The sequence below is a fragment of the Pleurodeles waltl genome, chromosome 6, assembly GCF_031143425.1.
Source record: "Pleurodeles waltl isolate 20211129_DDA chromosome 6, aPleWal1.hap1.20221129, whole genome shotgun sequence".
NCBI classification, from domain to species: domain Eukaryota; kingdom Metazoa; phylum Chordata; class Amphibia; order Caudata; family Salamandridae; genus Pleurodeles; species Pleurodeles waltl.
Window position 1 is genome coordinate 965,291,457 of NC_090445.1, and position 21,851 is coordinate 965,313,307.

General features: G+C 43.4%; 1 protein-coding gene across 2 annotated transcripts in view; it reads left to right on the forward strand.

Moving 5' to 3' along the window:
- BTAF1 (B-TFIID TATA-box binding protein associated factor 1) overlaps positions 1–21,851 on the forward strand; it is a 927,996-nt gene that overhangs the window by 74,436 nt on the left and 831,709 nt on the right. For both annotated transcript variants that reach the window (XM_069239796.1, XM_069239795.1), the window contains exon 4: positions 3,748–3,894. In XM_069239796.1, coding sequence (XP_069095897.1) covers positions 3,748–3,894 — 147 coding nt within the window. The remainder of the gene's footprint in view (positions 1–3,747; positions 3,895–21,851) is intronic.

Consider the following 21,851-nt stretch of genomic DNA (forward strand, 5'->3'; position numbering starts at 1 on the left):
TTGGCCTTCTGTGAAATCCTTCTTGCAGTCCTCTTGATTCTTCCCTTTTTTTTTTTTTTCTCCTTTCATGGCTTTTGTGATCACAGAGGTCGAATATCTTTTTCTTTGATCTGTTTGTTCACGTTGCCTTTTTTAGTGTCTCCTCCCTTCCCAGTGTGTGGTCCTGTCCACTTAGAGGCTTGATTCTCCATTACCCTCTTTCTGGGATATTCATTCAGGTTGACAGCGAGAGAACACTAAGACTGTTAGGCATGGTTGTTGGTGCCTTAGCAAAACGTTACAAGTGGCTGCTTTATATTTATCAACCAGTGGCTCTATCAAGGGATACAATATGTTAGTATGCACCACATGACCCTCCTCTTTGGGAATCATTCTGTGATTGTGACAGAACTAGCATTAAGTCCAGGAATTGCCACCGCCGCCTTAAGATGAAAGTATGAGTTTGGACTGGGAGAAGCTCTAAGGTGCCAGAGAGTGGTGGCGACCCAGTAAGGATTTCTTATTGGTACAACTTAAAATAGGATCTGCACCACATATACTACTACACACTCCACTGTTCTGGAAAATCCTGGCAATTCTCTGCTTTACAAGTGATACACAGTAGGGGGGACATTTCTTCCTCCAACTGGCAGTACCCTTTGAGGCAAAATAGTTAGTCACCTGTCCAAGGGTGTAAGAACACCTGTAATACTAATGTTATGCTGTGAAACCTCAGTGCTTGTGTTGTGGGGTACATTGCTGGCTCAATTATTCCTATTTGCTCTAAACCTTTGAGTTGTGTGATTGTAGTACTATGAGAGTTTCAGTAATCCTCCTTTGTGGATTAACTGATTGCTTATGTTTGAGAGTCACTTTCCTTTTGTATGTTTTATAATGAGAGAAATGTATAGTTTTTGAGATATGCAATTGGATTATATTGTTAAACTACCACAACAGTGGCATATACCATGATATTCTCTGCCGAATGGACCTGGCATGTTATGACATAAGGCAGTAATAGGATTGGAATTGTGGCCATCCACCTACCAACTGAAGGAACAGCAGTGGCAAATAGAAGACTTGCCTTAATCCACTGCAAACATCCTATATACAGAGGGCCATTTAACTAGAGCTAAGGCCATGTTCATAATTTGGAAACGTTCTGCCGGAAGGTTAGGCACAGAAACGCAACAGGTCTTAAACACATAAATCATCTGAAGTATCAATCTGGTTTTCAAAAGATTAAGGAAACTGTATTTTAGATTAATGAGAGCTTTGGCTATTTACTATCAGCAGAGAAAATAAATGGGGTCTAACAGACCCCAACTAAAGGACTTGTCAGCAAGAGCAGGGTTCCTAATGGAAGTCTAGTTAATGATTGCTTCTCTGGGGTTTTGAACTCTCCCAAAGATCTAGAGGTGGAACAGTTAGAAGGGTCCACATCCAAAAAGCAGTTATGCAATTTTGTCATATCTTCTATTGATTGATTGATTTGCTGCTGTGGTGATTCTTCAGAGATGGACTCTAACCACCTCAAAGTATGCTAAATGCAGTCACATTTGGCTATTGTACTCCATCCAAAATGTTACAAAACAACGAACCTCTACGATCCTAGGAAAATCCAGAATGTGTGTCATTACTAATCCAAGATTAGAAGTAGCCCCTAGGAAAGGGGATGTTGGAGGAATGCACCTCTGCCAGAGAGATGGCAAGCAGAATGATTCTCCTATATTCGTATCCCAAAGACTCCACTCCAAGACCTAGGGAAAATGTCCACCAAACCATGGTCGCACACAATCCGAATGACAACAAGTCAGCCTGTCATCCTTCTGCTACAATGTGGCACAAGTACCATTCTCTTAAAAATGAATCATCCTCTGATTTACTGTAGACCAAGGGCATTTTCAGTTCAACGTGCTAAACCTTCTGCAGTTTATGTGAAGGATTTTGTCTCATTCACTCACTAGGATTTCTGGGAGCATTCCGGAACAGATGGGCCCTGATTCACCATTGTGGTTACAGCTGAGAGCTTACATTTTAACATCTAACAACTATCCTCAAAAGGACACTTGTCAGATATGTTTTACTACTGTGTAGTTGTATGCCACAACACATAATCATGCATTTGCAACACCCCCCTCCCCCACAAGGAGTGGTGTTGTGGAGCTTGTAGTCATGGTTAGCCAAACGTTTGTGAATGCGTACCCTGGAAATGGCAGCGATTTAGTCCAGCAAAATGGCTGGATTGATTTCGCTTCCATTGTAGGAAGATGAGAATTCCCTCTAGGATCATGGGGGTAACATTTGATTTTCTCATGGAGGGTAAAGCTTGTGCTTTTTCACATTAGGCTGTATTTCGTCAATAGTTAAACCTTATTTTGCATTCAGGAAATATCGGCTGTCACATGACATACCCAGTAGTAGGCCTTGTTAGCTGGACTTCCACAGCTTTCTATGTGTACTACTGAAAATGTTGGTGAATTCCCATTCTTCAGTTTCACTTATGCATTGCAGTATGTTTACGAGGGTATCTGTATGACTTCTAATGCTTCCCCTATAGACTGAATTAGCTGTCTGGGTAGAACTTGTTCTCCCATCCCACGCACACCTATACAGAATGGAACTTTTGTATAGCCTCTTTAAGCAATTGACTACTGTGGTTCGTCTGAGTTTAGCGTTGGCTAACTTGAATGTTGGTATCAGCCCACGGCTTTTAACACCTATGAACACCATAAAAAGTAGTACAACCTCCCCACCCCCCAGAAAAAACATTAACGAAGTGCTACTCGTTTTCCCATTCACCATCACTCATATTTGAACAGTAAAGTAAATTGTGCCAAAATGGTTTGATGCATGTTCTTTAAACTTTACCATTGCAATATGCTGTTTGTTTTCAGAATGGTAAAGATTAAAAAAAAGTACTGTGCAGCAGCAAAAAATTGGTTTTAATTGTAGCTCTTTGTACCTGCCGGCATGTGGGTGTGGGTTGGACATTGGCAAAGCTAAGGCAGCAACACTCTGCTTTAAAAAGCAAGCAGCTATTGGGTTTGCCAGTGCTTGCTTTGTCAATCTTGCCAATAAGAATTTAAAGCCTATGCTATGCTGAAGAAAACATAAGCTGGCCTTCAGAGAATTTCCATATAACCTGAACAACTGAAGTGATTATATTTAGGATTCCTGTATATTAGTTGTTAATGAGCATTCTTCTTATGAGTACACTTCCATTGTTTATGAACCTGAGCTGTTCTGTAGAATCTGGTATTAACAAAACAGGTGGTGAAAATGTTAGATTGATATTATATACACTACCTCTTAAAAACTGCAGAGGACACTCGGTGGACCACAACCCTAGTTGACACATGCTTTGAAGTGCATGAACACATTTAGTAGTTGGTGCAAAGAAGAATTTAGATCCCACTTTAAGCATATTATGCCATTCTTCCCTAATTAACTCTATGCATTTTTAATCTTATTTTATGTACATTTTCGCTGTACACTTTTCTCCAGACTGGTTCCACTGAACTGAAGCTTTATGGCAAAACTGGTGTTTTTTTATTTAGTACTTCGATTAGATTCTTGTTAAAATCACTGCTCTAAAGCACATCTTTTACAGAGCCAGGAGATGAGTTTCATCATCTGATGTGATTAGGCGGACTTTGTGGGAGAGTAGGTCTTAAGCAGGGTATGTGCAAAGTAAAATACCTCTAGTATTGCTCATCTAGCTGTCTGCATTTTATTTGAAGAAAAATATTTTGTTTTTACCTATAGAAGCTGGATCAGAATGTTCTTTGGATGATTCCATTTCCACCGATCGCCTAAGCTTTAGCAGGTTTGATATATCTCGACTGCTAAAACATGGGGCTTCTCTACTTGGATCTGCTGGTGCTGAATTTGAAATTTCAGAAGATAAATCTGGTAAGTGCTAAATTTAAAAAAAAAAAAAAGCTTATCAATATATGCAGCATTTTTTGCGGATGTGTGCTCATGTGCTGTGCCATGGAATGGAATGCAATCTACGAACTTAGTATTTAGGCTACTGTTTGGGGAGGAGATTTGGTCTAGCGGCTAAATTGTCATTTAAATCAAGAGACCGGGGTTCCAAGCCACTCCTCTGTCACTTAAGTGTGACTTGTGTGATTCTTGTAAAATCATTTAGGGCCTCATGAGTTTGGTGGTTGGACAAGCTGACTGCCAAACTTGCAGGGAGGGCCCCACCACCATGGTGCACCCTGACTATATTACAAAACACTGTATTACAAGGTCCTGGTGGGAACAGTGTTATGGTGTAGCACATCAGCACCATCAGAATGCAAACTGTCTTCAAATCAGACAGTTTGTATTCCGATGGTGGTGGGTTGGGTTGAGCTGCACTGCCCATGGTATGGGCAGTACAGGGGCATCCTTGTTGCCCCCTGCACTGGCTTTCTGCCAGCCTTTCCATGGCGTAGACCCCGCCATGGAAAGGATGGTGGAAAGCTGAGTTGTAAATAGCTCGGCAGCGCTGAGTTCAGCGCCGCTGTGGCAGATTACAACTCTGGCCCCCGTCTACCCATCAGTAACCACGTTCCCAGTGGAGACTGTGGTCCCCTGGCGGGTCCGCCTGACAAAGTTGTAATGTGGCAGTTGAACTGCCACAGTTGCGGTGGTCTGACCATCACTGCGAGGCTGGTGGTGCTTGGACCTCCAGCCTTGAAATGAGGTCCTTAATCTTGTTCCTAGAAATTGTGAAAGTGTGTGAAATGTGATGCACAATATTTTAAGTGTATACTCTGTGTGGAAGGCAAATGTGTAAAGTCCTTGATGTATAGCACTCTGATGCCAGTGTAGATTTGTACTGTATTAAGACCAATGTGGTGTATATACAGTGATCAGTTTCACTTTGTGTTTCCAAATCATTGTGTAGTACATTATCTTGGCGGGGGGTGGAAGAAGGGTGTTTCCCATGGCATGTGAAGCTGTGGATACACATGCTATGCATAAGCTCGCCATCTGGTGTTGGGTTTAGAGTAGTACAACTTGTTTTTCTTCAAAGCTTTTTTGAGTCACAGGATCGAGTGACTCCTCTTGATAATACTGCACATAGGCATTGAGTCCTTTGTTAGATTGTTTCTCTCCGCCTTTGGTGGGGATGTGCGTTTCTCATGCTCTGAGTTCTCGGCTCGATACATCATCGGCATTGTTTAGATCGCGTATTCTTCCATACTTCATCTTTTGGTTACATTTTACACCTGGAATCGAGTTTCTGCTGTTTGGGGCAGACGTGACCATTTCAGGACCCTCTTTGGGCCTTCATCGTCCATGTGGCTTCCAACTATGCAGCCCTAATGGAACAGACTCCATTTTGGTTTTGCCCTTTATGCCCTTCAATTTCCACGCACCGACCACCACCAGGTGTGTAATTTGTGTTTTTCCCCTGACTACAACGAGCAGGCCTGCTTGCTGTTCCTTTCGATCAGAAAAGACACTTAGACATCGAAGAGCTTGTTGGATGGAAATGGCATCTCGAACTCCAGATGACACACCGGATATCTTCAGCGATGAGCATGCACAAGAGGAGTTGGAGCAGACCTTCTCCTTTCCAGACTCTGACTCTGATGTTCAATCGGACATTTAGAGTCCACTGTTGCAGTCAGTGCAAACCGTGAATAAAAAGACTACTTGACCATCGATCAAAACAACATCAAAAGAGATCACCGGTCCGCCCCTTGTTTCCAGCCATGGTTGGAGCCAAGAAACTCATTCAGATGCCACGCCTTCCGGCTCAGCACAGAAAAATGACAAATCTTCGGCATCGACCTCCAGCACCTCTACCTCTACCTCTACTTATACTTCTGCTTCTACTCCAACATGACTGAAGATACATAGTGATTCGGTGCTGAATACTTTAGTTCTGATTACTTCGGCACCAAAAGAGAAAAAAACATCCATCCACAGTTTCAACACCAAAAATATCCCAAGCACAAAAGACTTCGGAACCGAAAATCTTAGACTTTCAGTGATCCTGGACAGTCTCTAACCACCACCCCTTCACCGTTCAAACCAATTTTGGAATTTATGGACGCTCGTCAGCGCCAACTTCGAATTTAAGCAGGAACAGGGTGGATTATAACATCTCCTGCTTTCCCTTTTGAAGAGGAAACTGACTTTCCAAAAGGCTCTTGATTCTTCTCTGCCTCCAAAAAATACTACTAAAGAAAAGACTCCTTTATCTTACTCAACCCTCTCCACCTACGTTTCTACAACCTACTCCTCCACCAACATCTCCCCTTCCTTTGGGGTTCACACCACCCAATTCACCACCTGGTGGGGCTCATGATTTAGGGGATACATTAGATGATCAAGAGCCATGGGATGCATATGATTCGAATCCTATTACACCTAATGATCAGGATCTCTACCCTGCTAGACCTTCACCACCTGAGGATTCTATTTCATATCAACAGTCTACAGCCAGGGCAGCAGCATATCACAATGTACATATGCACACAGATCCAATAGAGGAGGATTTATTATTATTTTTTTTTTTACACCTTTGGCGCAACACATGAGTCACGCAGACAAACTATTGAAAGAGCCTGTTAAATCAAGGGTTATCACCCCCCAAGGTGGAATTAAAAAAATACCAGGCAGCACCCACTGACCCTTTATTTCTAAAAGCACAGATTCCTCGAGATGCTATTGTCTCCACTGCTCACAAAAGTGCTAATAGCCAATCAACAGGAGAAATACCTCCTCCTGATAAAGCAAAAATTAGATGTGGCAGTTCAAGCAGCCAATCACTGGCAGATTGCTAATGCAATTGTATGATAGATCTCACTGGAATGCCATGGAGGAGCTTTTACAATACCTCCCAAAGGAACATCGTAAAAGAGGGGTAGAAATTGTAACGGAGCGACAAACAATTTTGAACAATTCCATTAGATATGCGCTCAGTGCTGCTGATACGGCAGCACATAGTGTTAATACCAGCATCCCTGGGCAACATGCCTGGCTCAGATGCTCAGGCTTTAAACAAGAGGTACAGCAGACAGTTTTTAACATGCCCTTTGATAAAGAGCATTTATTTGGTCACAAGTGGATACCACTCGTGAAAAATTAACTAAAAACCATCAAACTGCCAGAGCTATAGGAGCATTCCAAGCCAACACACAGAGATACTTTGTCATACGGGATTATTTCAGGAACAGTTTTCCAACTCCAAGCCCACCTCTCGTAACACCAGAGGTTAATTTAGAGGTTCCTGTGGAGGCAAGAGGAAACCCATCTACATTTAGAGGCTCGTCCTCCACCACTAAGCAAGGACTTCCACCAAAACCTACCCACTCAAACCACTCCTGTACAACATTTTTACCTGCAATGGTCTCAAAAATACCTGCGCCACAGACATGATGGTATTTGAAGCGAAGCACAAAATGGAGTCCGTGATCAAGATGGAATTGGTGGCTAAATACAGATTGCATTACACAAGGTCAAATAAGACATCAGAGTCCTAGGTCCCTCAACCTAACGATATGGCTCCTAAGGTCATAGCATTTGGTTATTTAGAGTTACGCAGCAATGTATGGATGTTCTTAAGCAAATATGCAAACCCACAACTAGACCATGTTATGCAACAAAATGGAAATGTTTTGTTTGCTATTGTCAAACGCAAAACATTGACCCGCTCAAGCAAACAGTACAAGACATTGTAATTTCCTACATTTACAAAAAGCAACAATAGCTTACACATCCATTTGTTTAGATTTAGCAGCCATAGCTGCATATCTTCAAAACAGACAGCATATGTTTGTTTAAAATTCAATTTCTCAAAGCATTTCTGAAAGGTCTCAAAAGAATAATTCCAAGAATTCTTCCAGCGCAGTCTTGAAATCTTAACATTGTACTCACAAGGCCTATGGCTCCACCTTTTGAGCCACTTATCTCCTGTTCCATACAATTCCTCTTATGCAAAGTAGCTTTTTAGTCGCTATCACTTCCCTTACACATGTCTGTGAGCTTCAAGCTTTAACTTTGGAAGAACCTTCTTTCAAATTCATACAGAAATAATTGTCAAGAACAAATCAAAAGTAGTTTCACGATTCCATGTCAGACAATGGATTGACCAGTTTTCTTTCCACAACCAGATTCTATGGCAGAAAGAGCTCTGCATACTCTTAATATTAAAAGGGCTCTTATGTATTATATACATAGGACAAAAGAGTTTGGGAAAACAAAAGAACTTTCTCCTTGCCACATAAAGGAGAGCCTATATCTAAAACAACTATAGCTAGATGGCTATTCAAGCGTATTCAAACTTGCTATAGTAAAGCCAGAGAACAATTACCTATACCACCTAGAGCACATTCCAGTAGGAAACGAGCATTTGCAATGTAATCGGTCTCGCGTCGATGTCCAAGGCGGTATCCAAACCGCCCCAAGGCAGGACAAACAAAGTATTTATCAATAATAACAAAGGATTTTTGAAAGGCAAGCCCACAGACGAGTGATGGTGATGGGCGTGTGGTGGGTGTGGTTAAAAGCCCAGATACAATCCAACACTCCGGAAAAGCAGCTCCTGTGCGCTGCTATGCTGGAAGTAAAAAGGTGCATCTATAGCATTTTTAGGTAACACACCTATAGCAAATATTTGCAAAGCCGCAACATGATAAACTGGTAAACGCTGCATACATTTACTAAAACCTTATTGTGTACATGTCTTTGCATGCTAGCAAGCAAATGTTGGACAAGCTGTACTCAAAACACTCTTCCAATCAATTGCAACTCTTGCATGCTAGCCACTGCTTTATGGAGGGACTGCTTTACAGTCTATGCTCCGCATGGGAATCTACAGGTACACATGCCATCAAACGGAAAATGTTACTTACCAGTAGACATCTGTTTGTGGCATGCAGTGCTGTGGATTCACATGTGCCCGCCCTCCTCCCCAGACATATGTGAAAGTTGCAATTTATTAATATGTAAATGTTGTACATATGGCAAGGACATAGTTTCTGTTCTACTCTTTATTTTCTCTACTTCACTCTCGAGGCCTACGGAGAAACAATCTAACAAAGAACTCGATGCCCATGTCCAGTATTGTGAAAGGAGGAGTCACTCGATCCCGTGACTCAAATCTTCTTTGAAGAAAAACAACTTGTACTACTATGAACCCAGCACTAGATGGCTAGCTTATGCACAGCATGTGAATCTACAGCACTCCATGCCACAGATGTCTACTGGTAGCATTTATATATTCCTACTGTTGGTCGCCAGTAGGTAGTTCTAGGACCTAGTTGCCATAGAAAGTTTTTTTTAACTTGCCTTTATCTTTGGCACCATTTGACGAATCTTCAAAAAAAAATCCACAAAGTTAGCTCAAAAGTCTTGTTGTGCATGGAAATTTTTTAGGATGAGCCGTGAGAAAAAGGTTGGGAGTCAGTGTTTCCCATATTAATTCCCTTAGACTCTTTAGACACGCCTGCAGCCCGACCACTGGACCATCACCTCCACAGGGCAAATTGAAAACATGGAGAGGAGCAGTACAGGACCCCTCTTGGAGCCATAGATGGCCCTTGGTAACACCCCCAGGGTCGGCTCCTACTACCTCCCAAGGTGGATACCTTCTTTGGGTAGCTCTTTGCTTGCTCCTGCCAAGCAAAGGCAATACTCCAGTTTCAGCAAGCTTGAGCTGTCAAACTGCTCCCTCTTGCTGAAAGTGGATATTTAATCTCATGCTATTTAAAGCAGCTGCCTGCATGTGGAAGCAGTGCCAGCTCCTGCAGGAGGCAGAGCTGGCTAGGACCGCAGGGGCCTTGGCTCTCCCCGCAGTCCTGTCTCTTTCCCCTAATAGAATGGAAGAGAGATTATTTCAATAGGCATCTCCATACAGTGACTTAAAAGCATCACAGCAGAAAGATGTTTGGTTGGAATGTTACCTTTTGATGCACAGCAGAAGAGTCACCTCTGGCCTACTGGCAAAAAGCCTTCATAGTGTCACTCCATAGGTGGAAGGCTCACATCTTGGTATCTCATTGAAGTGTCTGTTTATTTACTCATGTTTTGAATGTTCAACATTCCTATCTTCCATCTTTGGATTGAATATCATAGCTATGTTTGGACATTGCATACTAAGGAGTCGCCTGTGGCCTAGTAGTTAAGGTCTCTGACCCTCACACAGAAGATTAATGGTTACAGTCTAGGTGTGTCAGTTGTCAATTCTCGGCTTTAATTTGTTTTCAAGGTACATACAGAAAGGTGATCTCACACTTTTTACCTGTTAAATATTTTTTCTCTTCTTCAAAGTGACAGATCATTTCACATTGTAAGTGGCACAGGGTTGCAAGGGAGGACACTCCTTTTGAAAACTCAATATATCATCCCAGATTGGGACCACCATTTCAACCTTTCAACTCCTGCTCTTTTAGGTTTCTGTTATGGAAAGGTGTCTTCCTTGTTGCTATTACCTGTCTTGGGCACATTAGTGTCCTACAAGCCCTTACTAACCATGAACCCTTTAAACCAGTCCACAAGAATAGGGTATTTCTCATAACTAACCCTAAGTTCATCCCTAAGGTAGTTCCACATTTCCTTGTCAAACTATTGAACTACGTATTTTTTTGTTCTCATAGCCTGACTATGTGGCTGAAAGGGCATTAAACACTTCAGATATTTAAAATGTTTCTTATGTATTACATAGATGGGAACAAGCTATTCCTCAACTATGTTCTCAAAAACCTAACCCCACAAGGGATAGGCAGTTTTCCTTCAACCAGATTCAGTGGCAGAAAGAGCTCTTAATACCCTAGATGTAAAAAGAGCACTCATGTTCTACATAGTTACAACAAACTTTCAGGAAAACTAAATTCTTCGTGGCATTTTCTCCACCTCATAAAGGCAACCCAATATCCAAATCATGCATAACCAGAAGGATAGTCAAACATATTTAAACTTGGTACATTAAGGCCAAAAGACCCTTACCTGTTACTCCCAGAGCTGACTCCACTTGTAAAAAGAGTTGCTATGGCCTTTCTTGGAAACCTTCCCATAGCTAACATCTGTAGGCAGCTACATGGTCTACACCACACTTTTACAAAGCACTACTGTGTGGATGTATTAGCACACCAACAAGCCAGTGTAGGACAGGCAGTGCTACGTTCCCTTAAGATTACTGCACCTCCCATATGCTAACCACCGCTTCTAAGGAGGGACTGCCTTAGTCTGTGCAGAGCATGTATATCTGCGACACATGCCATCGAAAAGATTAGGTTACTTACCTTGTAAGCCTTTGTTCATGGCATGTAGTGATGTAGATTCACATGCACCCTCCCGCCTGCCCAGACATCTGTGGCCTTTGTAACTACATTGTACATTTAGCATGGTCCTCGCTTTTCTTACAAATACCTTACACTCTTTTCTCGGCCACCTGTGGGAAAACCATGCACATGTTCATTATCACAGGGAGGAGTTACTTGACCTCATGACTTGAAAGACATCTTTGATGAAAAACAAGTTTCACAACTCAGGGGGACCCTACACTAGATAGCAGGAGTATGCAGAGCATGTGAATCTACAGCGTTTCATGCTACGAACAGATGCTTACAGGGTAGGTAACATAATCCTTCACACATCTGCATTATCCATACACTAGCGATTGCTGTTCAGTCTGTGCTAAGTATATCCACGGCCACAAATGCTACAACCACAAAATGTTACTTATTGTGTAAGCATCTTTTCGTAGCATGTAGTGTTCTAGATTCAGATGCACCCACCATCCTTTCTGGATCCACATGCAATGATTCACATCTTTAAAATGCATTTGTTCTTGACATACACTGCAATAATGTACCTTACCATTTGTACATACACCACACTTTCTCTCACTGGCTGTGCAGAAAACAATCTAACATGAAGTTGAGACCTACCTGGAGTGTACATTGTGAGGAGTCTCACTGCATCTTGTGACTTGAACCTTCTTCAGAGAAACAACTTTCAAACGTCCGAACACAACATGGCAGGAGAATGCTAATCATTTGCATCTACACCACTATGCACTAAAAACGGATGCCTACAGAATAAGTTGCATTTTCTTTTACCATAGATTTTTTTTCTCCAAACTTGAACACCATGAACTTTAGTAAGCGAGTCTTCCTGGACAATAGTTTATGCACCATACTGGAAAGGAGATAAAGCCTATCTGTTTTGGTTTGCTCCTAAGTTAAACGGTAAGGATTACTGGGCACTCAACCCAAGCAATGTCAGCTACGTGAAGCATTCATTTGAATATATTAGGAAGATTACTATGGCATGACTGTTCAGACAAATTAAGTTTCTGTTACTACTTACCAATTCTGGGCATTCTGACAAGAAAATGAAATGGATAGACATAAGCAATGTCATTAAAGTGTTTGCTCCATTCCCTAAAGCGTGCCTTCATCAATGAAGGCAATGATGAGGACCTCGATTGCTTCTTGAAACTGGGTGGAATCAGTACCTGCAAAGTACCATTGTTACTTAAGACAAGCCTCCCAATCAGTTTGACATCAGATTCAGTTTCTCTGGTTCACCCTAGTAGCATTGATAGTCCGACAATTGTGGCAGGTTATGGTCACAAGGACAAAATGGTGCTTGATTCCAGGACTGGAGCATGATTACTTGTTGAGCCTGGATATTTGTTTGTATAAGGTGCTTCTGGTTTTTAAGCAGTATCACCTGAAAATGAGACTTACAGAAACTTTTTTTTTTTTCGTCTCCTGATTCTGCAAGGATGGCTTATACCCTGGTTTTAGTAATGAGTTCCTCAACTTGCATTTACGTATTGTTTAGTCCGTGTCCAGGGAGTCTGCACTTCTGTGCACTCTATTTAAGGTTCATCAACTCTTGACTGTCATTCACTTCGGAAAGTCATGTATAAGCTGAAGCTCCTTTGCCGCTTATGCTGCTAAAATATGGATCTAGATTCCAGTTTGATAAGCTCTGTGAATTCTGTAAATCTTAATCCAGGCTCTTCCCACTCTCATAACTTTAAGATATTTTAAGTGAATGTAGACTATAAACAAGCCTTTTAATTTCTACTAGAAGGGCCCACAAATTAAGTATGGAGATGAGTGGTTTGATTCCATTTTTGTTTAAGTGAAGTTTAAGCAGAAGGTTTTGGTTCCCTTCCCCCTCATAGAATCACAATATTTTGCATGTTTGTAGAAAAGTTTAAATTAAAACTACAGTGTGAAATATGTGATGGTATTGGTACGCATTTGTGGTGGTTTGTGAAAATGTTAATGTCTCACTCTGGTGGAGTTTGGATATTACATAGGCTTTTAAACCTGTGGATGCTTGGGACCATGTGGTACCAAATGACACCAACTTAGATGACGCAAGAAGCCTTCAGTTCTCTTAAGTGGTGAAATGAACTCAAAGGCTCATTTTGAGTGCTGCCGCCATACGGTTGTACTGTAACAAGAACTGTATGCTAATAGGAAAAAACATTGCTAAATTTCTCATGATATGGTTTCTGGCCACTTGTAGATCGATGCTGCAACAGTGCTGCTTTGTCACGGTATCCCTAACCGTCTCTCTGGTTTCTTTTGTGGTACTTTGTCTACCACTCCACAGCCCAAATAAGTCTAATGGGGGGTCATAAGGCTGTAATAAGTACCTGCAGAGTTGTGTGTGAAAGGAGCCTTGGGCCAGCCATAAATGTACTAGAATTGATACCCATCTTGGGCTGAGTAGGCTTTCAGCAGCATGCAGCAGTGTGACATTTACAACCACAGGGGAAAACTGAGAACTGTCTGATAAAATGAGGGCTATGTTGCTTCCACAGTGTGGCCCTGAGTGGAAGAATTTTGAGGGACAGGCCTACAGTTGAAACCTTCTATCTGTTTGTGGGTGGTTTTTTTTTTTTTTTTTTTTTTTTTTTTTCTCCAGTCTTGCTTGGTCTTGGATGTGTGTAAGGCATCCTAAGCACTTTTTCTGCATTATAATTTGACTCCACCTCTTTTGTAACCTTTTTACTTCCTTCTAAACAACTACCAACCAGAGTGCTAAATAGTTGCTTAGGAATCCGCACTGGAGCATAATTGGTAGGGTTCTCTATTCTTGGCGATCAGGTATTTATTTAGAGTTCATCAGGTGAGTGCAACCAGACATGTTAACAGCCCTCCCCAACTTTCTACATCTTTGAGTCGTCACTGAATGAGTAAGCATATTCTGCCATGTTTTTTTGACACATTCAGTGCAGATCCAGCTGTCTGAAGCCCATGTATGACTAGTCTAAAGTGTGCTGTAGAATACGTTTCATGCTATCTTGCCTTAATTATGCAGAGAAAGGACAGCTGTTAACCTATTGCTATTTTCCTAGTGCTTGCTTGCAAGGTTCCAGTCCAGTTGCACACTGCTTCAGCAAAGCAGACTTGTTCTGCTTGTTCTACCTGTTTAGTAGGTGGCGGGATATTCTGAAGCTAGTAGCACGAGAGGTGGCTAGAAGTACTGTAGTCAACATGTTGTCTTTTGTATTTTTCCTTAAATGTGGAACGGTTTTGTAATCTTTTGGCCAGTGAAGAACAATATGGATTTTGTTTATAATGAAATGGAATGCCTCCGTTATTGTGGAGCACACACCTTTTGATCCCTTTCTGTGCGTGCAGTGTTGAGGGATATACCTGTTCTGAATGTGCCAGCATTTTGTTTCAATCTTAAGTTTTGATTTTATGCTTTATAGTTTTTTTTAGTTGAAAATCTCTTGGAATCTGAAATGCAGCCACTAGAAACTAGGGATAAGGGTCTTGCTTCTGCTTTGCTGTTTGAGTCATGATGTACATTTGATGGTGTTCAGACAAGTAACTCAAATTGACTAAGTGGGTGCAATTTGATCACCTTTTGGCATTTAATGGGAAGCTTCTTGTTTGCTATTGGCTGCCACCAATTGTCCAGTATTGGATCTTTCATAGTCACATGCTTGAATCATTCCTGGTTGTTGAACTGGGAGCCCCACGGTACCATAATAAAGCATTGAGTGACATTACCATGGGCTATACTGGCAATCAATGAATAGCCACTTTAACAGTGCATCCGTGCCTTTTTTTTTTTTGCTATAACCAATCAGGTGACAGCATCCAGTAGAACACTCCCAAGAGGCTGAATCCCTCAGATTGTCTACTGCATATCATGTGAGAGGGAGTCTCCCTGAGCTCTGATCATGTCTTCACCTTTTCCTCAGTTTCGGTATACCCAATACTCTTCTGTTATGTCACCACACCAGAACTTTCAAAGAAAGGACTCTTTAGACCTTGTGGTAAGAAAATGCTGCATTCTGAAGATCCTGATAAAGACTGCATTTATGGCCTGCATCCACATCACAAGGTAAAAGACTGCAAAGTTTGCAGAACTTTGTCTTTAAAAACCCTCAAGGATTGATGGGGATGGTTATTTTTGTGGCTATAAAAACTAAGACTGTTATCACTGAAGAGGAAGACAGTGAGTTCCACTACCTCACAGAAGAACTCTTAAGAAGAAAGGTTGTAGGGGTCCCCAGAGTGACAAATACGCCTTTAAAAAGAGGCATCATAAGTCTTCCTAAGGTTCCCCACTAAAAGAAAAATTAAATGTTGTTCCTTCTGAGGTAAAATCTGACCCTTCAAATCCACCTTGGCTTTAAAACTACTAAATCATCCTCAGAATCTGCCTTGGTAAACATCAAAGAAGCCATGAAGCCCTCGTCGACGACTGCAACACTGTTGACAAAAATGAAATAGACAGCGACAGATGCATCTATTCCATCAGTGACCATCTCATCGAAAAGAACCACACATTCGACGACTGCACCGTTGTCGACAACCACCTTGACGACTAACTCCTTGGTGATGAAGACAACCTTGTCATGTGACCATCACAACCCAGTCGATGGCAATGTCTGACGACACGGCCGCAGAAACCTTAATTGACGCAGCCATCAATGCTGATCTTCACGCTGGACTTACTATCTACAGTCTCAGTGGCGAAACCTATTTTATTCAGGATCCTACCCAAATTTCTCCTTTATCACCTAGTCCGTTATTTTACTTGGAAGAATCTGACGATGATGGGCCCTTTGGACCAGCCCATAGTCCATTATAGCTGCATGTGAAGGTGGTGGTGGTTGTGTGGGCGGCTTCTGCTACTTCTAGTACCATCCTTGCAAGCAATGCTACAAGACTATCACAAATGTTTCCCTACACCTGCAGGGGCAACACCCTAACCAAGTCTGCACCCTTTGTCTCCCCATTGGTCACCGTAGTGAGGACTGCAATGTTTGCTTGGCATTCACACAGGAAACACCAAAGGTAAGGGAGAATCGGACAAGAGCTCACTGCGTCATATGACCAGCCGACAACACGATCTTTGAGAGACTTTGTGTAGGAAAGTAGCACCTTTCTGGCATAATTACACCCCACCTTTTGCCTGGTGTCTGTGTAGACTGTAGTACACTGAGATCCTGCTAACCTGGACCCCAGTGTCCAAGCTCTTTCCCCTAAACTTAGTTCCAGGGTAACGTTGCTTTTGTACCCCACAATTGGCATGCTGGTGCACCCATGTGGGTCCCTAGTAGGTGGTACTCTGGTACCCAGGGCATTGGTACACCACAGGTTTGCTAGGGGCTGCAGCATGTATTGGGCCACCCATAGGGGCCCATGAAACTGGAACTACAAGCCTGCCATTGTAGCCTGTGTGAAATGGTGCATGCAGCTTTCAATGCAGATACGTTTGCCTTATATCATGGTCACTGCACTCTGACCCTATAAATCACCCCTAAGGACGGCCCTTGAGCCCAAGGGCAGGGTGAATGGTTCCAAATGTGAGGGCACTCCTGCACGAGCAGAGGTGCCTCTACACACCCCAGACTTACATTCCCTGGCCTTTGTAAGTGTAGGAAAGCCATCTTAAGGTATGTAGTGGACACTGGTCAACATGAGTTGTCCAACTACATAAAGGCTTCCATGAACATAGGCATGTTTGGTATCAAACATTTTGGAATCCTGCAACTACACTGATTCCAGTGCTAGTTGCATGATAACATGTACTCTGGTGGTTCCCTAGGGGATCCCCTATGACTGCCTGTACAGCCTTGCAGGGTCTGCATACCAGCCCGTGCTGCTGCCAACCCCTGACACTGTTCTGCCCTTCTGTTGCTGAGCTTAACACAGGCAGGGGAAGGCAAAACAAAGAATTTCCTGTAAGATGGTTATGACCACCTCTTCTTTAGAACAAGGTGTCTCTCGGGTGGGGCGCTTCTGAGCGCCACCAGACTGCTTTGAATGGCACATTTGGTGCCCTCCTCGCCTAAACCAGTTTGCACCAGCACAGGAACCCCCATTATTGCTCTGGCACAAAACCACACAAGACAGGGGAGTGACCACCCCCTATCCAGCTCCTCCCTTACGGAGGTGCCCAGAGCTGTGCTAAATGGCCACTTGATTCTGCTATCTTGGAAATTAAGATGAGCAGAAGCCCCTGGGAGTATCTGTCAGGTCGTCAGTCCAGCTGGGTGACGTCCCTGACACATCCTGTGGATCCCTCCCCACCCTCTCTTCCCCAGATAGTCTGGTCACTGCAGTGAGTGACCAACCCCCTTCCTGGGTTACTTAAGGGCTCCCCGAGGGTTGAGCCACAGATTTGTCTGCAAGACTTCAGGAACTATCTGCAAGTCTCCTCTGCAAGATGCTTCTGCAACCTGGACACTGGAACTGTTGCTGTTCCTCGTTGGAACCCTGAAGCAAGGACTCCTACTGCAACTTCGTTTCCAAGTTCTGCAAAATCTTCTTCAACCCCATGGTCATACATCCTCCAGAGTCACTAGGACTCTGCCTATATTTAGGAAAGCAAGGAATCTCCTTTGGAGTGAAGGAGTCACTCCCCAGCATCTGCAGGCACCTCAGCGAGGATGACCGGCTTGTGAATCCTGCTGTACACACTCTCCATAACTCTACAACACAGGTGGTGGTTCTGTGGCTCTCCAGAGATCTGATTTATCTTCCTTACAACTTGGAAGTTTGTGGTCCCTTGCTGGAGCTGCTTGACTGAATCCCCTTTGCACAGTCTGCTTGTCGTTGTCAAGGCTTGTCGGCTCTCCTGTCCGAAGAGCTCCTAGCAGATGCGGCCTCAAGCACTGTCCAGCTCCAAGAATGATGTCCTCTGCAGTTTCTGAGACGTGGAAGTCCATATTTGCTGTGCTGCTGAGGCCTTCCTGATACTTCATAGGCCTGCTGCCAGAGGGTTCTTCTGGGGGCTCCAACGATTCCTGCTGGCTCTCCTGCTTGCTGAGGACTGGACCTAACCTTCCTCCAAGGTTGAGTCACCTGCACTTTGCTAGTCCCCACAAATCCTGCAAACACTGCAACGCTTCTCTGCATTTTCCAAGGCTTGTTGGTAGTCTCGCTGACCACTAAGCCCTCTGCAATTTGACACCTGGCGTGGGACAGCTTGTGGGAGATTCCTGGGATCCTCCTGCATCACCTGGACTCCACAGCTGCACTTCTTCAACCACTGTCCTTCAGGAAGTGTCACAGAGCAGGGTGGGCATCCTCCTCATTCACTGCCTGGGCACCTCTGGGGATGGTCTGGACTCTGTCTCCTCTCTTCCTGGGTTTTTTCCTTTTGGAATCCACAACTGGGTTCTATCGACCTGGTCCACGGGTCTCACCAGCAACTGGACCACCGAGATCCATATTTACTGCAGCAGGAAAATCAGACGCAACTTCACCCATATGCACCTGGTCTCACTGGTGTAGGTACCCCACTGTTCTGGGTATCCACGAGTGTAGGCACTATCCAACCTCCCTAGCCCTATGGTGTTCCTTGGGGTCCTCTGAGAAGGGTCCTAAAATGCGAAAACTCCGCCCGAGACTTCCCCATGTTATTCTATGGACACAGACCTGAGATTTCCACTCTGCACAAGAGCCTGGGGAATCCTACTTACTTACCGTTTGGGGTTTTTAGTAAGTCCCCAGTCATAAGGGTCCTTGGGTGGTAGTGTAGGTTGGGAGTGATTTATTTCGCTTTTTTTTTTTTGTTTTTAATATGGTTTTATACCTTTTACTTACCTTTTTGCTAAGTGTATTTTGGTATGAACATATGTCCAGCTAGGAGATATACCAAAGTTCCAGAGTGTGTGTCAAAATAAATATTACATATTTTTTCTAGCACTGGTGTGGTTCTTTCCTGTGTGTACATCACTGACTTACCTATGTGGTATTTCCAACTGCTTTACCCCCTCCTGGATAACCCTTAGCTGCTCTCAAAAGCTACCCCTATGAGAGCTGTGGTGATCTAGAGCTGCCTCCACTATCAAGAAGGGTTGCCTAGACTTACTAAAAGGTGCCTCCCCCATAGGTGTACACCATATATTGAGCCAGCCTCCTACACCTGGCCCTCTCTAGATAAGAGAAAGACGATGTCACAGAGGAAGCAGGAGAAGAGATATCGGATGTGGCGGTGAAGTTAGTTGACATTAAGGAGCAGGTGATGGAGAGACCAGGTAAGAGACTTTGCCCACAATTTTTTTTTATCGGAGTCTTAGGAATCTGACTCGCAGACATCAAAGGGAGCCACCGCATTGAAACACGTGCCACCGGCATGCATGTTCCGAGAGAAGTCCCTCAGATCCCCCTCTAGGGGAACCTGGTGGAGGAAAGACTCCCTAAAAAAAAAAAAAAAAAAAAAATGACCTACGGGTTAGATGCTCAGTGTCAGAGATGGGCCAAAACAGGACCACTGAAGCTCACAGACAGTTACATTGTGGAAAGATTCATCCGCAGAAAAGAGGAAGACTCCCAGTCTCGACCCCCGAAGAACGCATCACTGAGAGCAAAAGGACTCAAGAGTGGAGACAGTCAAGGACTTTGGGGACAAAGGGGTTGAGGAATTGGAACCTCCCTAACCCCTGAACCTCAAGGAGATGAAGAGCCATTCTATGAAGTGGAAAATCAACTCATGAAAGGCTTCCAAGGTTCCGAAGCTGAATACATAGATTAATGGCAGGAGTTCAAATTTAAAAAAATCCCACCAGTGACGACGAAAGAGGAAAATATATTTCAAGGAAGAAACATGTCTCCTCAAGGAAGCAGAAGATTTTCTAGCAAAGAATGCAATAGAAAAGGTTCCAAAACAAGAAATCAGCAATGGAAACTATTCAATGTGTTTACTCATTCTCGAGGTGGATGGCTCACTTCAACCAATTTTAGACTTGAGGTTCATAAAAAGTCAAATTCAAGATGACACTGCAAGAGGTCATCCCTCACCTACAGAATTGACAAAATATAAGGCCCCTGATGATTCTTCAGCATGTTGGTAGGACACCCAAAGCCAGACTGTTATAACACAGGCTGCCCAGCATGGGTCAAAGAACCCTTCGACGCACATCTCAATTACCTGACAAGGAAGGCAGGCATCTTGATAATATTGACAAAAGGTTTTCCACCAGCTCAGGCACTACTGTACGTGCTGTGAACTCCTCAGCAATCTTGGTCAGGTATGACCAACCGATGTAGTCTGACATCGCTCCATATGTCGATTGTCTGCCAGAAGACAAGAAGGCAGAAGCAAAGAAAATATTACTATAGGAGAAAGATAGCTGACGAAACCAGAGGGAGGCTATGTCCATAGCAGTCTTTAATTTTGGGAACTGAGTGTCAGCAGTCCTTCGACGCCAGGGCTGGCTTAAGGCAATGACATTGCGGCCTCAAGTGCAATCAAAGATCTTAGACATGTCATATGATGGTGATGCGTTATTTGGACAGCACATTGATGGTTTGGAGGCAATCCAAGCTGAAACTGACACTGCTAGGTCATTGGGTGCACTTCATTTCTGTTAATTTCAGAAACACCTTTGTGAGGGGCCTGTGGAAAAGGCATCTATTCCTTTTGAGGAGGATTGCAACAATACCAATCATAACAGACCTATCACTCCTTTCGTCCTGCCTATCAGCAGCATCAATCCTACTGTGTGCCATCAGTGGCTGTATGCTCAAAATAACCACAGTGCAAGCGACCAATAGTCAAGACACACTGTTAGAAAACAGTGACCACATCTTAGTGCCTTCTACAACCCCCACCCAGCACCTTGTTCTCTGGGAGCACTAATTTCTCCACATATCCATCAATGACAAAAATTACAACAGGCAGGTGGGTCCTCTACCTTATCAAGTATGGCCATACTCTGGAGTTCACAGTAGTTCCACCTACTGCTCCACCTACTGCTCCACCACAAAGAGCACCTCATCTGATCTCCATTTACTCAGGAAGGACGCGCTAGCCATGTTGATCAAAGGTGCCATAGAAAAGGTCCCACCCTCTGAGGAGAATGGGTTTCTTTTCTCTTTTTCCTAGCAAAGAAAAAAATCATGAGAATTGTCCTATTCTGGATCTTGCAAAGCTCAACAGGTACCTGCAGAGAAAATCCTTTCGTATGGTCAATCGCCAAGAAATACTACAGCTCCTCAATCACAGATTATAATGCAAGCCTGGATTTGCAGGATGCGTACTTCTGTGTCCCTATCCTTCTCTGACATTAGCTCAGCTTTACGGTAGCAGGCACTCTCTAGCAATTTAGGGTGCTTCCCTTCGGTATCGGATCAGCTCCCCGGATTTTCACCAAATGTCTCCCTCTATTGGAAGCGCATCTGACAAAAGGCCTGCAAGTTTTTCTGTACCTCAGACTGGCTCATATAGGCACCATCCCTTCAGCAAGCGTCAGAGGCTAGAACATTCTGCCTATGGTTGTTTCAACCCATATAGGGTTCACGGTCAACTACCAAGTCTCTTGCCTTCAACAAGGATAACCTTTCTCTGAGCAACTCTGGATACATTGCAGGACAAAGCATTATTGTCTGCAGAAAGGCAAAGAAATGATGCTGGCTCACAAT